General features: G+C 46.9%; 1 protein-coding gene across 1 annotated transcript; it reads left to right on the top strand.

Annotated features, from left to right (window-relative positions):
* Positions 1-936: 936 nt before the first annotated feature.
* On the top strand, positions 937-17,109 carry strn4 (striatin, calmodulin binding protein 4). The gene is made up of 18 exons (XM_070970051.1): positions 937-1,442; positions 7,613-7,716; positions 7,862-7,938; positions 8,105-8,183; positions 8,336-8,521; positions 9,402-9,579; positions 9,672-9,828; positions 10,380-10,475; positions 10,858-10,976; positions 11,065-11,240; positions 11,361-11,408; positions 11,516-11,637; positions 12,475-12,642; positions 12,729-12,869; positions 12,996-13,094; positions 13,200-13,286; positions 13,448-13,643; positions 14,410-17,109. Exons 1-17 carry the CDS (start codon positions 1,128-1,130, stop codon positions 13,615-13,617), a joined length of 2,322 nt encoding a protein of 773 aa, XP_070826152.1. The 5' UTR covers positions 937-1,127; the 3' UTR covers positions 13,618-13,643; positions 14,410-17,109.
* Positions 17,110-17,446: the final 337 nt, after the last annotated feature.

Raw genomic sequence — 17,446 nt, 5'->3', positions numbered from 1 at the left:
TCTCTGTAACTGTTATTTCACAAATTATGTATAAAAACTTTTGTTGAAAAATAAATATATATGTATATAGAATATTATATAATATATTGTACATACAGGAAATAAGATTAAGTGGATGTATGTTTACTTTAGAGTGCAGGCCCAAGGGATCCAGTGCTGAAATCCTAAACCAGCATCTATACAGCTGATTTTCTACCTTACACCTTTACAGTATTTAATTTACTATGCATTAATTCATCATTATGTACATATTTGCATGTACATTATATCTAATGTGTTGTATCCAACCCTTTATTCCCATCTGGTTAAAATGACAAAATAAAGATGAATATTACCTTTGCTTTTGGTTGCAGGTGTTTCCAAAATTGATGTAATTAATGTTTGCTTGTATCAGCATCATCAGAGGAATGAATATTGTGTGTTTGGACGGTAAAAATAGCATGTAGTTTGCATACCTCCACCGTTTTGTTAAAACCACACGAGCAGTACGTCACAAAAATCACGGTCGATCGGAGGTGGAGATATTTTTTAAATGAAAGTTCAAACCGGAATTACAGTTGTGGACAATTTTGGTTAACTTTACTGTCCTCGATGATCCCTGCTCACAAAATGGCAGGAAATGAACTCCCTTAGCGACATGTTCATTGTGTATTACAGCAAACATGGCCCTTTATTTGTCACCCACAGTGGGCATTTCCAATAGCAAACACAAGGAGGAGGAAACTCATCACGGATATACAAAATAAGAGTCGCAAACAAAATCTTATCACCTGTTTTGTGCGATAGACATTTAATCGTCATGTTTCGATTTTAATTTAGCAAACGTTTCCGAATGAGAATGTACGTCCAATGTGGCTCTTTGGTAACTAAACAGTAAGATACGTGATCCAAACATGTAGCTCGAAGGTGTTTTATCTTGAAGGTTTGAAAGCGGAAGTGTAGTATTTTACCACCTGAATAGTAATTTTGCTCTGTGCGTGTGAGAAAAGGAAGAAAAGAGGGTCGCTTATAGTGAAGTGCAGCTGGGTTGGAAGAAGGGAACGAGGTACTTTTTTTTATTATTATTATTGTTCGTACACTCTGCCCGTTTCCACCTCCTTATCCTGGCGAAAGGTTGAACGCTTAAAATGGAGGCGGACAGATCCGGCGGAGGACCAAACCCGAACTCCGGAGGCGGCGGCAGCAGCGGAGCGGGGCGCAACCCAAACGGGCCCAAAGCAGCACCGGGCCAGGCGACATCAGCTGCGGCGACCGGGGCGATGGCAGCGGCGGCGTCGGCGGCGGCAGCAGCCGGGGCCATGCCCGGATCGTCGCAGGCTCGGGAACTGCAGGACGGGGACGCGGGTATGACGCTTCCTGGGATCCTGCACTTCATCCAGTACGAGTGGGGACGCTTCCAGGCCGAGAAATACCGCTGGGAGGCTGAAAGAGACGAACTCAGGGTAAATTGCTCATTTAGCCTGCGTTTGCTGCGTTACGGCCGAATCGAGGCCAGAAGGGAGACAGCAAAAGCTGCTTTAGTGTCGCTTTGTGACGGTACACATGAGCCACAATCAATCAGAGGCAGGATGACAAAATGCTAACGGGCTAACATTACACTCTGTTATATCATATTGACCAGAATCTATCATTACCAGGCAGTAAAGGAAAATGAAGGCAGTCTTTGACCTCCAGCTGATGATCACCTAAAGCCAAACAGCCTGCAAACACGGAGTAAACAGTATTTCCAGACGGCTTTAATCATCTGTGCCCTTTGGCCTTCAAATGCCCACATAACCAGTTTCATTTCACTCCCAAAGACACACAAAGGTAGATGATGCAGGTTGTATCACAGAAGTTATCCTGCAATAAAACAGGTAAACAGAGGTGTGTGGGGTGTGGCTACCTTGCAGTGTCTCCCTGATGTTATTAAAGGGGCCTGCCCACGCCGGACCCCCTCTCAGATGGGCTTCAAAATATGTAAGCGGACAGTTTTCAGGGTTTCATATCCCACAAATCTGTGCTGATGTGGTTAACAGATGATGACGGTGTCACACAGCTAGCAGCCAGTCCCTGTTTAAATCACTGCATGTGAGGGCTGTTTGGGGGTCACTCGTCAAAGTCGTGTCCTCACTTGAGGAAACCCCTCTGTAAAATGACGAGTAGCTTGATATTGATGCCAGAAAGAGCCTTTAACAGGCCTCTGCTCTCACCGGGCAGCGAGCAGGTTTTGCACTTAATCACATCTTGCTGCAAAGTCCTCCTCAGACGAAGTTCTTTGAGGCGTAAGCTTGACAAATAGTGGTCTGTGGTGACGTGTGTGTCTGTGTATCTGGTGGCAGTGAGAGCAGATCAACGTTTTCGAATTGGGGCCTGGCGCACGGGCGGATGAGTCAGTGGTGTGGTGGATGAACAGGGCTTATAGGTTCGTAATGCAGTTGTATTTGTCAGCGTCATTCATACTTTTTGACTTGATTACTGTCTGTAAAGCAGCATCCTAGCTGCTGCTGCTGATGATGATTGCTCACACTTAAATGTGTTTTCTGCCTTTAGGTGAGCTTGTGAATGTGTGAAATGTCTAGAAAAATCTATGCGAATGTGTGAGTCAGCGCCACAGAAGTGCCCTTGAGCCAGGCATGAGTCCCCCAATGGCTGCAGAGAGTCAGAGACTGACGGCAGAAGACAGAGGCCGCACTGTGCGGCTCTCCTGCGTGCATGTGTGTGAGGCACAGCATCGCTGGGCAAGACCGCGCTTACTCATCAGATCGTTCCAGCGCTGAGGCAGGTTAAGAAAACGTCCATGCACTCAAAGACGTCAAAGCGCTTCGTGATTCCCAGACCCGCCTGCGGTGGTCCTCCTCCTGCAGCCTCAGTTCGCTTATAATTAGGATGAACTATCATCTGCATCTCAAGAGCTTAACAAATCCACAGAAAAAGCAAGACAAAAAACACATTATTGCCTTTCTTCTGTCACTCCGCTTTTCACTTTGCCCCCGACTCAAACCTATGCAGTTATAAATAGGAGCCTGATGAAAAATGGATGAACAATAACAAACGGGCTGCGCTCGCTGCTTCTGCGGCCGTGTGCTGGTGGAAGTCAGAAGGAGGCCATCGCCACGTCCAGCATGCCATTAGCGCTCGTTACGGAGCTGTGTTTTGCGTGTCCGTATTTGCCGCACATGGTCTGGTTTCACGGGTACAATTAGCACCACGTCGTGTGCTGAGAGACAGCGAGGATCGCCCGAGTGCCAGCTTGAAAAATTGACCTAGCTTACATTTTAACACCCACAAGCCACAGGCCTCTGGCTTTTGTTGCCAGCATGCTCACAGGGCTCTCAGCATGCCAGTTAGCATGCACCCCTCACCCCCCATGGTCATGTCCTGCACTTAGCAACATTCTGTGTATGTGTTCATAGTCTGCTCACATGTCACTCACACATGACATTTTGTGCTTTTACGGCGTTCATAAGGCTAGCAAGAAAGCTGCGGGGAAACCATCGGCGATACTTGTCAGAGATTAACACTTCCATCTAACGACTGCGTGCGCGACAGCTTGGACGTCTGTGTTTGCTGCGCAGCGCGGCTCTGTGAGACTGCGACACATGCGCCGTCTCTGGGAGCGAGTTTTTGGGTGCGAAAGGCCACCTGTGGCGTCGCGTCTCCAGTGACAGGCCAGGAATGAGGGCCCTCCCCGCTCCGGGCCAGGTGGGACGTCCCAGTAGGACCAGGGGACAGGTGGCAGTGGCCTTGTCCCGCCGTCCTTCAGACGTGCAGGGAGCTTTTTTTCCCAGCGTATTCTATCAAATGGCACGGCTGCTGCAGTGTGTCTGAACATGCCTGGAGTAATTAGCTTGTTATTTTCCTGATCCTCGTTGTGATTTCACAGACAAACAGATTGCACATCAGACACGGAACCAACCGACTGCACTTACTCTCCGGGGAAAAGGGCAGACCTGTACCTGCTTCCCTTTGGATTACTCTCATTTTCAGCCTTTTAATTTTATCAACCGTGTCAGTAGTGGTGTAGAATAGATTACTGGTGACCCAGATGACATCACTTCCTGTAGAGTGTGGCCCCAGGGGCCCTGGGTACACATCTCTAATTAATAGCTCTGCGCTCTCAGCCATGACACACATATGACATCCATATGTAGTGCATTACAGTGTGCGCCTCCCACCCACGCAGGCTTGCAGCGCTCCTGTTAAACATGTGTTGATTTTTGGTGTTTAATCCGGACGCAGGCGTATTTCAGATTCTTTCTCCTGAAATCTGGAAAATCCCCTGATTTGATTGTTTTTGCTGTGACTTTTTGCTTCCCAGTGCTTATCAGGCATCTTCTAAATAAACTTGGGTAGCAAAGCCAACTTTTTAGGATGTCATTCTCTAGCTAAATGCTACACACACACACACACACACACACACACACACACACACACACACACACACACACACACACACACACACACACACACACACACACACACACACACACACACACGCACACACACACACTCTATCAAAGCACTGTCCCAGAAAAGTTCATTGCTCTACTTGTTGGCTCATGGGTTCCCTCGTGGGGATGAAGGGATGAGAAGATGGAGGGTGGCCAGTGGAGGAGGAAAGCTGCCCTTGACCCTGTTCCGCAGCTCGCAGAGAGGGACTGACAGAATAGGCTAAATGTGTCAGCTCTCCGCGCTGCAACAAACTGTGGAAAGGTCAGCAGCGGTAGGCCACACGGAGGAAAACCCACCCACAGGAAGGAGAGATCAGATGGCACGACAGGTTTGCTCACAACAAGGCTCCTTTGTACGTTTAGGCTTTGTTAGTTTACAGACTTAATACACAGAAAATAACCACAGTCTTTGTGGGAGGGGGGGTCACATCAGATGACACCCAAAAGACCGACATATTTTATTGTTACGCCTCGACATGGAGTCATATTTTGGTTCTAACTTTGACCTGCTGCTCTGACACTCTTGTGATGGGCTCATCCACTTCGGCTCTTAATTTACGGCTCAGTCCATGATAAGACCACCTTTAATAGCCGATGAATGGACTCTTCATTGGTTCCATGTCCCAATGTGCTCTGACGTCACATTTTACCCGCTGAACCCTGTTATCCCACCACCTTCAAAGAGAAACTGTAGAAAGGAAGAGCAGGCAAAGAATGAGATACAGACATACAGAAATAAAGCCTTTGACACGAATCCCTCTGTTCCTTTATGTCCCAGGAAAGGGCAGATCTGACAGTGCGCCCTCATTGTCATGTTAGCATTTGGTTGTGTGTGTACACATGAAGTCGTGTCTCTTGTCTCAGCCAACAAAGCTGTGTCAGGGATTTGAGGTTTTGGGCGGCAGTGGGAACCTGTCCTTCTAGGATCTCGGCGTGACACCGCCGCACAAGGACGTGATGGTTATCTGTGAGCAGGTTGTAGCTCGTCTGTGTGGGAGTAGGTGTAGAAATGCACGCCCTGCCCCTGAAGGATGAACGGGACGCATTCCTGCAGAAGCGGAAGTCACGGAGCACTTTCCTGCTTCGGCCCATTTGAAGATTTCGTTGCCGCTGACTCAGGAACCGGCGTTCGTGTTAGGCTAACTTTAGCATGGCTGCTTCTGACTGTCTTCAGCAAGCCTTCCTGCTCTCAGTTCAGCTGTGAATTATTGACCGCTGAGCTCAGAGGCGACCTGTGTGCAGCCAGTTACGCCATCATGTTTGGGTCGTGGTTTTAGAGTAGGTTTTTAAGCAGAACTGTGTATCAAGGCTGAGTCTGAGGAGTCTGCGTTAAAGATTTGTTTATCTGTGAACAGAAGGCCTCATATCTGCCCCTCTCTTGAATTTGATGTTGGCCTCTCTATGACCCACCGTCGGCCTCAGCGTCAGAGCAGCTCAGATGCTTAAAGCCATTACTGATAGGAGTTAATATTTTTCTTATTTAACTCTAAAGATGTCAGTTTAATGTGAGGTGGGATTTTTGTTTCAACCCTATTGCCACCTGTTGTTAACCATCCGTAGTGCCCAGTATGTAATGCACATGCTGTTTTCTTGTATCTGACCCTTCCGCAACAGCGCGGCTCTGCTCGGCTTTTATTCAAGCATGTTAACATTAATGTCTGGTTATGTCACACTGGATCAAGTGTTCCTGCCTGGGTGAAATGTACAAATGCACTATTGCATGTAATCATTACAAAACACAGCGACTACACAATGGCCGCTGTGGCCGCTAACGCTATGCTAGATGCTTTTATCAACCGTGTAAGCAAATTATCTCACAGCTGTTCATACAAGGCTGAGATGACTTTTCTGACGCCATCTTTCCCAGCTTGTCAAATGATTTCAGCGCTCCGCGTACACAAAAACAGTTCATTCATCAGCTGTTTTGCTTCGGATGCTTTGAAAGAGCTGCTCCCGGGTTAAGCATAAACCACATAAAGTTATCTGTGTCTCACAGCCTCTTGCGTCTTCCCTGCTCTGCTGACATCCTCGCTCTGACAAGTATCTCCCAAACTCTCAGATAAGCGTATAAAATCACGTTGCATTAATCAGGATTACTCAGCAGTAAGGTTTGCTTGGCAGATTATCCTGTGTTCCACTAGCCCTCCTGGCTGGTTACATGACTGTGTGTGTGCACGCTTTCCTGGGTGATTGACTACCCTCTCAAGTAGACCGAGTGCCGGCCTCATGAGATTGTGTTTTTAGACTGTTCTAGTTTTGCAGAACTGCGTAAGCGTGTGGGAGCAGAGTCGTGGACACAGACAGGGACGCGCAGAGGAGAAATGGACTGTAAAACAATCGGCATTAATGCTCCAGCGCCGCCCGACACAGAGAGGCAGAGCAGGACGAGAGGGCCGAAATGCAAAACTGTTGTGCCTGCAATCACCTGCGCGCAAACCCAGAGAGTAGAAAGGGGTCAGGCTTTGAAAACCCACCTTGAAGTGGGATCACTGTTGTTGTTTTCTCCTTCCAGTCACAGTTTTGCAGAGAATCTGACTGCTGTCCTGTTATAACATGTGTTAGAGATCTCTCTCATCCACTCCGGCAGCCCTTTCGCATTTCATGCTTTGTGATGCCTTACTCAAGGGAAGACCCTGTCTAAAGATAGCCCTCATCCAACCTTCAAAGTTTCTCCTTCTCACAAAACTCCTTTTAATTGTTGGCAAGAACGGGCGGTGAACACCTCTTTCCTCAAGGTAAGAATTTTATCGGCCCAGCGAGGAAGGAAGCGGACGGAAAACGAAGAGGGGAAGCGCACAAAGGAAGGATGTGTCTTAAAAGAGGATATTTGAATTTGGCCAGTCTGTCGTGTTTTTCCTCTGCTGCAGATGCGCGCCGAGGCCCTCGGTTAGGAGAAGTTAAAAATAAGAGCCCTGTTCCACAACCCTCTACTTATTCTGGCTTCTCAGAAGTCATGTTTGCTATGCTCGTCACATCAAACTTTTTTTTTTCTCCCTTCACGTCCGTGGCCTCTGTTGACATCAAATGCTTCGCTTTCCGGCCGTAATTGAGGCGGCACCGATTCTCTTCAGTTATGGCAGAGTCAGGGTGTCTGTATGAACTCATTTTCTGATTTGCTCATGAGTGGTTTGGTGTGTGTGTGTGCCTCTTTTTTTTCAGCATTGTGTGTGTGTTTTCAGGCTCAGGTGGCGTTCCTGCAGGGCGAGAGGAAAGGGCAGGAGAATATGAAACAGGACCTGGTGAGGCGGATTAAGATGCTGGAGTACGCACTCAAACAAGAGAGGTGAGACAAATGTCCCTGTGTCCTTGTGTCTATTGTCCACTCAGCTTGTTGTTATGTTTTGGGTGCTTTAGTGATTTTACGGTGCAAGATTTTCTTTTATGTGCTTGCAATGCTGCCCTCATGTGGTTTTTTTGGGGGGTTGCAGGGCTAAGCACCAGAAACTGAAGACAGGAAACGACCAGAGTCCTGGAGACAAGAAACCAGAGACAGAGGCAGACCAACGTATGTTAACCCAAACGCTCATAAACTCTGTTATGTGGAGATATTATATCATCTACCGCTGTTGCATCTTTTGCTGCTGCTGTGCTTTCAGAGCACCTCAAAGTTTCTGCTTTTCTCTTTTGGTGCCTTTCTGTTGCATCACTATTGACCAATCTATTTTCTGTAGTTCCCAATGGGCCGGCTGAGTCAGACTCCGAGCCAGCCAATCAGATGTCCTGGAAGGAGGGACGTCAGCTACTACGCAAGTAAGGCCTCACCGTCATCAGCTCCTTTTTTATCTCAGTACCCTGCTTTCTATCAGTGCTGTGTGATGGTTTTTATTGGGATCTGTGACTGTGAGGATTCATTTGTGTGGTTCTGGGTGTATATTCATGCATGCTCTTTCCTGTGAATGTAGATATCTTGAGGAAGTGGGTTATTCAGACACCATCCTGGACATGCGGTCTAAGCGCGTGCGCTCCTTGCTCGGGCGGAGCAGCCCAGAGGCCAACGGGCCCCCGCCCAGCGAAACCTGCCCTGAGCCGGAGCCCCGGGCGGGCGGAGAGTCGTTGTTGGTCAGACAGATAGAGGAACAAATCAAGAGGTGAGACTGGAAGCAGGCGGCGTCTCTCTCTCTGCTCCACTGAAAAGAATAGTGATGCCCACAAACTTTGCATGAGTCAAGCAACAGACTGACAGTTTTCTTTGTTTTCGTTTGATGATCTCCTCATTTCTTTATGAATGTTTACCCACATGTTGTTTTCCACCTGATTTAAGTACAGCGGTCATGCACTTGTTATTATGGACACCATAGGCTCTTAATCTTGTGCCACCCTTTTAAGTTGTGGCCTAATTTTTAACTTTCAGACCATAATCTGATTATCTATTCACAGACATGACCTTGAAATATGATATATTTATTGATCCAGGTCAGTTCAGTTCAAGAGTCGGCGCACGCGCAGCACTGTAAAGAGCGGGCTGTGCTTTTAAGACCGTCTGACAGCGACCTCTTACACAAAGCAGAGTACAGTTGGACCTGGTCTTCTTCTGGAAAGATTTACCAGACAGAAAATGTGCAGGTGGCTTAAGTTGAGTTAACCCGTACCACAGTGTTAACATGAGACAATTCATCACTGTAGCGTAAGGCAGTGGCAGCCATGTCCATTTGTCTGCAGAAGCAGAAACATCCTGGGGCCTAAAACAGAGTGCATCCTCCACCATGTGAACGTGGTTAGATTAAAACATGCAGAAATCTATTAAGGTTGTGTCGCTGTCATTACACGGAAAATATGCAGTATGTACGGCTCATAGTTGTTGCACTTTTTCAGATTGAAAAATGTCTGTAGTGGTCGGACTCCTCATGGTGTCTTATTATACAGTGTAATTGAGGTCATCCTGCCTCCGTCTGAAAGGTTTTGTCCTAAATAATCCTTTTGTCCTGTTTTAACTTGGAATGGAGAGAATAATTACATGTGTGTTTGCAGGAACGCGGGCAAGGAAAGCTCTAAGGAGCGCCTGGGAGGCTCCGTGCTCGATAAGATCCCCTTCCTGCACGGCTGCGAGGACGACGATGAAGACGACAGTGACGAGGAAGACGACTTCCAGGGCATGGCCACCGACTGCATCGACGGGCCGCGCAAGAACAAGAAGTCCCGCGCGAAGGTACGATCGGCGATCTTTAGAAATGAAAACAGAGGGATGTGACACACCGCAGACTCGTGTGAGTGACGTCAGTTTCTGGTCTCTGTTTCCAGATGGGTTCGGAGCCCATGACCACAGACCTGGACCCCGAGGACGAGGAGGACGAAGACGACTCGGAGGACGCCCTCAGCGAATTTGACTTCCTGGGCTCGGGGGAGGATGGGGAGGGGGCGGGAGAGGCCCGGATCTCGGGGGACGGACGGGAGTTAGGTACGCTGTTGCCGTAGCAACACCATCAGCACCAGCACTGCTAGAGTCACTGCCACCAGTGTATCTGTCTTCTCTGCCACCTCCCCCCACCCCGCTCACCTTTTTATCTTTTACTTCTCATTGTGTCTTGGGCATCTCTTCTTGTCAATAAAACCAACCTCTTTTCCCAACCAGCTGTCTCTCTGTCCTGTTTCACGAGCTGTCAGTCTGTGACTCTTTGCAGTTGTGTAGCTGTCATCTCTGTCTGTAGGCCTCTCTGTGGTCCGGGGTCATTTCAAAGTGTTATCACGCATGCTGCCTTCTCTTTTTCTATGTCCACATTTCACCCTCTGAGCCATCTTCACACTGTGTGAGTGTGCGTTTATTGATTCCTTCCTCTCACGAACAGAATCTTGAAAAACTGAGTGTGTGTTTAAAGAGTGAAATCTGTCCCCTTTGCCTCCGTCTACATTCGTCTGTCTCTCACCCTTCCATCTGTCGGCCTCTCCGTCCGTCCTCCGCCTCTCTGCATGACTGGATGTTTTGTGTCTCTCTCCTCTTGCCGGGTTCAGAGAACCGCAGGAACAAGTTACAAGGCATGATGTCGGACTTCCCCCCTAAACCCACCCCGCCCCCCTCTGTATCGGGACAGGCTCGCTCCGGGGAAGGTAAGACCCTCCCCATCAAATACGCCCCGTAGAAAAACCAAAGATTTTCCTCTTCCAAGCACTCTCCCTCAGTCTCCCACACTCCTGACTGTAGACTTGAATCTCAAATTTAGACGCTGTCATGTCTCAGTTTTGTTCAAATTTAAAACCTGCGTAGGGGGTAAACGCACAAAGTTGCTCCTACACTGAAATATTTTCTAAATATATAAATATTTCCTCTGGTACACAGTGTGGGAGTAAAGAAACAGGATGAATGGCCTCCTGCCAAGGAGATCAAAGATTCATTGCTGTGTTTTGCAGTTGTCTCGGCCTGTGCCTGGGGGCCTCGATGCCTTGTCACGACGCAGGAGTAACTTGTGCTTTTCCCACCTCCTACCTGCAGGCGGCGCCCTGGGTTTCTCCTCTGACGTCTTCATCATGGATGCTGTCGGAGGAGGGGACATGAACCTGGGTGAACTGGCTGATCTCACGGTTGCCAATGACAACGATCTCTCCATGGATGTAATTACACGTTTGCACAGGATGCAGTCCAGCCTACACTTTGTGCTGAAAGTATGTGAGTGTTCACTGTTTTTAATTGTCCTGTCAGATGCAGGATAACCGAGAGGAGTTCAAGAAGACATGGAACCCTCGTTTCACACTACGCAGCCACTTCGACGCCATCCGCGCTCTGACCTTTCACCCCAGCCAAGCGGTGCTGCTCACGGCCTCTGAGGATGGAACGCTAAAGCTGTGGAACCTCAACAAGGCCATGCACTCTAAAAAGTAAGAATCCACAGGGAGTTTCAAAGCTTTCCAGGCAGCAGGCGGACAGATGACATAGGAAATCAAACAGCTTATAAATGAAACTTGGAAGCACATTTACGAGACTGTGTCCCTCCACAGGAACGCAGCATTGGACGTTGAGCCCATCTACACATTTCGAGCGCACAGGTGAGTCGAGTCTGAGATGTACAAAATCCACATACTTGTGCGCAAACCTGCCGCTGACATACACAGATTTGGTGCGACCACTGACCTGCCTCTCTCTTTTTGTCCAGCGGAGCCGTTCTGTCGCTGACCATGGGCAAGGACGGAGACTCCTGCTACAGCGGAGGTTTAGACGGAACTGTCAGGTGTTGGAAGATGCCGGACCTCAACGTGGATCCTTACGACAACTATGGTCAGTTTTCCTCAGCTGTCAGAGGACTTAGCAGTCACTGAGTAAAGTAACCTTTATGTTTTTACGCCTCCGCAGTGGCGACAGCTGTGACCAGAGGCGTTATGTTTGTGGGCGCCTGTATGTCCATCCAGCCCATTCATTCATTCATTCGTGTGAACGCAAATTTTCAATGATGAACCAATTAGATTTTGGTGGACAAAGGTCGCTGTGACCTGCTGAGAGTTGATCTGATAATGATGATGAAATTTCACAGAAATGTCTCATAGGATAAGATGATGAAGTGAAGACATTTACAGCCAAAAGGTCAAAGGTCAGCTTCACTGCAACATCATAATTTTATAATGCAGAAACCCTTTTTCTTTCACTTTTTTTTAATTCATACTGAATTGGTGACGCTCATCTTGGGTGTCCACTATGAAAATATGGTAATTGTATAAATCTTCTTTGCTGCTGGGTGTGAAGCATCCACGTTTTACAGTTTGTAGCTTCTCTTCAGCAGCGTCCATATTTGAAGCATTGTCCTCACCACAAGATCACTGGTTCTGCTGATATTGAGCTTCAGGTGATTGTTGTTGCACCATGTGATGAAGCTCTCAATCAGTCCTCTGTGTTCCTCTGTAAAAATAGTCTCTAAGTAAGGACAACATGATTCTCACTGGAATAACACGTCGACATAGTGAGAGCTTAATTTCCTTTTTATTAAATGCCTTCACAGTCGTCGCTACATTTATAAATCTGGACAGACATGGCTGTAAACTTCAACTTGACTGGTTGGTGAAGGAAGACAACCACGAGACAGGAAGTCCAGCGTTTTAATATGTGTGTTTGTCCATCCAGATCCCAGCATCGAGAGCAGCGTGCTGGCAGGCCACGAGGACAGCGTGTGGGGTCTAACTTACTCGGCAGCCCACCATCGTCTCGCCTCGTGCTCGGCCGACGGCACCATTCGCATCTGGGACCCGCAGAACTCGGCTCCCTGCCTGTCCGTCTTCAACAAGGAGAGAGGTAGAACGTCTGTGTTGAGTATGCAGATTTGAGCTTTGTTATTGTGTCCACGCTGCTCAACGTCACCATCTCTTGTGTTCTCCCAGAGCATGGCACACCCACCTCAGTGGCCTTTGTGGCCACCGACCCCAACCAGGTGGTGGTGTCATTTGACGGCGGTGAGACGCTGCTCTACGACCTCAACACAGAGCAGAGCACCACTGCGCTAGAGACACAGACCAAGGATGGTACGTTCCAGACCCAACAGTGATTTTCCACCACGAGTAATATCGCCGGTTCAGGCATGTTAGAAATCATTAGACGATTAGGGAAACAGAGTGGATTAAAATGGACTTGTTCGTCCTCCTTTGCAGGCAGTGAGCTGATCAACCGTGTGGTCAGTCACCCATCTGAGCCCGTCTCCATCACTGCACATGAGAACCGCACCATCCGCTTCCTGGACAACAAGACAGGTATCTGCAGGAGGGGTTGTATTTGTCATCCGTTCATTTCCTCTGTAGACGTACTTTTTCCTGGACTGTGAATGCATCTAAATCATGCTTTGTGTGTGTGTACAGGTAAAGTTGTCCACTCTATGGTGGCTCACCTGGATGCGGTCACCTGTCTTACCACAGACCCTAAAGGCACTTACCTCATCTCTGGCAGTGAGTAGCACTCAGCTTCACTGTGTCCTAACGCAGCTGAACATCTTAGAGTCAGAAACCCTCTGTATAGCCTGCAATGTCATGCATTGCATATACAGGGTTCCTTTCCTGCCCCTCATGAAGCTGTTGTTTTGTTTGCATCTGCTCGCTGCCCCCTGCAGGCCACGACTGCTCGGTGCGCCTGTGGATGCTGGACAACAGGACGTGCGTGCAGGAGATCACGGCCCACAGGAAGAAGCACGACGAGGCCATTCATGACGTGGCCTTCCACCCTTCCCAGCCCTTCATTGCCAGCGCCGGCGCAGATGCACTTGCCAAGATCTTTGTCTGACAGCACAAGATCTTTGTCACATTCTGGTGAGACGGAGGTATTATTTGTTATCGAGAACGTGCGCACAGTGAGACGCAGAGCCGCTTGAGTCCGTCAAGGCTGAGCAAGTTGCAGAGCTCTTCACTGTCCTCACTTACTCCCAATGTAATGTGCTTTATTTATGATTTTATATCATTAAAATGTATACATCAGTTAAGGGATGCTCTGTGATTCAGGCACACAAAGATCAGTCTATTCATCACAGTTTAAACAGCCTGGTTAAAAAAAAAAAAAAAAAAACACTGTGTAATGTTCTGTGGTGCGGGAGGGAGCTTTCCAAAGTCTGGGAAAATAACTAAACTATAATTTATTACCATGGAATGGAAATGAATTGTGTTTTGGGAACTGTAGAATCGAGCGTGTTTGAAGCTTGACTCATACCAGAAGCTTAAAGTCAGGGTATCTTGAAATCTGCATCTTGCTAGTCCCCAAACTTTATGACGGAGATGATGGCGTACATCTTTAATCTGTTCATTTTTTCAGCAGTTTTCATCCTCGTTCACCCAAACCTCTTGACTTTGTGAACATATATGGAGAGCTTTCATTACGAAGTGCGTCAACAGTTTACCTCAAAACATTCCCCCTTTAATCGACTTTTATTTTATTATTATATAATAATCCCCCTCTGGGGTTTAAAATGTGCTTCCCCTTCCAACTAGAATGAAAATGTTCAGAATGAATTCACCTATGAACAAATGTTCTGTATCTTTTGTATGTTTGTCTGACTTTGTTTACCCTCTTTTCTTCTTTCAGAGTCCTACAAAAACAACTGGGCCAAAAGAGACTGAAGACTACAGTGGACAGATTTCACCTGCTTCCGCACGCACACACACACACACACACACACACACACACACACACACTCACTCACACACACGCACGCACACACACACTTGTCCTGCACCCCACTGGCTGGGTCATCGCCACAGGACGTCACCTCCCCTCAGTCTCCCTCACTGTTCTCCGATGCCTCAGTGACTTCTTGTAATACTAATCACACTGCTTTTTTATAACTTTAAAATCCCGGCTGCTCCGTTTTCAAATAATCATGTTTGGAGTAACACTTTTTCTACACTACAATATTCTGTTGTGCTTTTTTTTTTTTAAGTCTATCAACTCTTACAAAGCACTGCGTGTGTGTGTTTGTGCGCTTGAACGTGCTGACACACTGCTCGCACCGAGGAAACACTCACACCGTACAGCACGCATGAATGCACCGCCACATTTCATCTTACAGATCTTTTTTTTAAGTAGCTAACGAACTGCTTGTGGCTAACATACGTATGTAGGCATGACTAAAAACAGTAACCTTTCCCGGAAATGTCGGCAGAAATCACCTGACCGGCCTCTTCGTCGGGAATCAATGTATTACATTCCAAAGACTCCAGGTAGAGTGTGCGTGGTGTCGTGTTTTAGGGTTGGAGAATGTTGAACGTAGGCGCGTGTGAAGCGAGGAGGCGCTAGACAGTCGCTAACCAGTGTTGGAACAAATAGCTTTAATTTCAACTTTACGGCCAGGTCTCATTGTTTGTCTGAGTATTCAAGCGTCCCTGTGATTCTGCCTCTACTTCTGCGTGTGTGTGAGATGAAATGTCACTCTGCTGTACAAGATAAACGAACACATTTCCGCAGTCACGATCCATTTCTGCAGACGTACGGGTCGAGCTCTCACACCACGTTAACCAACTGAAAACAGAGATTACAGTTAAAGGCCGGAGACTGAGAGGTGTGAGGCCGGCCTGCGTGCGCTCGACAAATGACGCAGGTTGTGTCATTTGGTGCTTTTTACTGTACAGAAGAGTGTGTGTGTGTGTGTGTGTGTGTGTTAGTGTGTGTTTGTATATGCACTAGTTAAATCACGGTGCTATGAAAGACCTTGAGTCAGAATCAGGGACCTGTTTTGTGTGTGTGAACGAGAGACTGTTTGTCACTCATCATCGGGCTATAGATCTACGTAGAGCCAATCGACTTTTTACATGACATTTCATCGTCCAATCATTTCATTAGCTGTGGTCACATTTCAGAAATGTAACGGTCACTCTTCTCATTAGAGGGATGCGAGTAATGTCGGCCTTGACCGCTTCAGGCTTGAGGAGTGTACGGAGCTGATGGTAATTATATTACAGTGAGGACCACCTGGGCTGAAAGCGTCCTCAGATGAGAGCTGCTCGGATCGTTCATTTCACGTGGAGGTCAGCAGGCGGCGCTCGGCTTCTGGCTTCTTCTTATTTATTCAAGCTTTAAAAAAAAAAAAGTTTTAAAAAAAGCTTGACGATTAACTTCTTTGGGCATCGAGGCGAAGTTCTCTCGGACGTGCACAAGTTGCACGATAGCACATTACCCGGAGAGCTAATGATGTGAAGCTGGTCGCCTCTTTCCAAAGAGGCTTGCTGGGAGAAATGGCTCCAGGGTTGGAAGAAAAAAAAAAAAGAGAAGGAAGTCCATTTTAGATTCAGCCACTTTTTCCGAAAGAAAAAGAGAAAGTATTGATTTAAGACGTGCACCTCATCTGTCCCGCTGACCTGTTACAGTTCTGCTGTTGGGAACGTAACATTCGGTGGGAACATCGTTCCTTTGAGAACCCCTCGCATCTTCCTCTGTCTGCGTGTTTGGACTGATAACTGCAGGACACCCGTTTGTTTGCTTTGGGTAAAAGTTGCTCCTTACCGGCCGACCTGACTTCAAAAATGACTTGACTGTTAACTACCTTGAGAAGACTGATGAAATCTAATATTAAGTCAGTCGGATAAGGAGCGCCGTCCTTCCTCTTGAAGATTACAGGGTCACACTAAGGGTCAGAGGTCAGATCTAACGGTTTGAAGTAGCCTAGAGGTGAACACTCCTTTCCTAATCACTAGGAAGACTAGCATTCATAGTTCCAGGTTTGTTTGTGTGTTTGTTTTTGTGCTGAAACAGGGTGGTAGACAACAACCAGGTGCAACTATGTGTTGTGCTGCTGCTGGGCATAATGTCCTGCTATCTCACTGAACTACTACTTGGCTCCACTTTGCACTACATCTAATAGTGGATGGCGAGGAGTGGTTCTAGACAGGATGCAGAAGTAATGTTTTGCAGGTATTTCTTATACAATCTGGAGTAAATACTACAGGGGTTACAAGTTGGCCAGCTGATGCTTCGTGCTCCCTCTGAGCTACCACAGCACGACCCGTCTCCCAGAATAAAGACAAATCAGTATGACACATCAAAAAAGAAAAAGAAATCGAAACAGAGGTTGTAAATGATGACTAGAGATGCCATTATGTGCTGTAAATGTCCATCATTTCCTTGTTTTCTTTCTTGCATTTCTTTGATTATGAATATGATTATTAAGATGTAAGAATACTGTAGTATCATAAGTGAATCATTCTTCCTTGCTAGGCATAGAACTTGCTTGTGATTGATAATTGCAATGTATAACTTGTAAAAAAACAAAAAAAAAACAAAAAAGCAAAACGATTAAAAAACGTGAAAAATTAAGAAAAGAAGTCAGAAAAAAAATCTGTTACCAGTCAGAGGCCAAGGTAAAGGACTCTCATTTCTTTGTGTTTTTATTTTTTTATTAGCAATTTATCACTGTGTGATATTTTGTACATCATATTAAGCTGTATTCAAACTATTTCCTCTAACTACAAGGGATAAGAGACCTGCTTTTTATTAATTTTGTTTTATTATATATTTTTGAACTGCATTCTAGCTTGTATCAAATGACTTTCTCTTTTTGTTTACGGGTCCCCTGTTGTATGTCATTAAGGAAGAAAAAAAAAAGAAGATTTTGTACAGTGAGTCGAGA

The sequence above is a fragment of the Chaetodon trifascialis genome, chromosome 9, assembly GCF_039877785.1.
Source record: "Chaetodon trifascialis isolate fChaTrf1 chromosome 9, fChaTrf1.hap1, whole genome shotgun sequence".
Lineage (NCBI taxonomy): Eukaryota > Metazoa > Chordata > Actinopteri > Chaetodontiformes > Chaetodontidae > Chaetodon > Chaetodon trifascialis.
This window is presented reverse-complemented; position numbering and strand designations above follow the sequence as displayed.

Coding starts and splice junctions, on each gene's coding strand:
- strn4 (XM_070970051.1), top strand. CDS start 1,128: ATGGAGGCGGACAGATCCGGCGGAGGACCAAACCCGAACTCCGGAGGC. Junction 11,409..11,515: donor TACACATTTCGAGCGCACAG/GTGAGTCGAGTC, acceptor CTTTTTGTCCAG/CGGAGCCGTTCTGTCGCTGA. Junction 12,870..12,995: donor AGAGACACAGACCAAGGATG/GTACGTTCCAGA, acceptor CCTCCTTTGCAG/GCAGTGAGCTGATCAACCGT.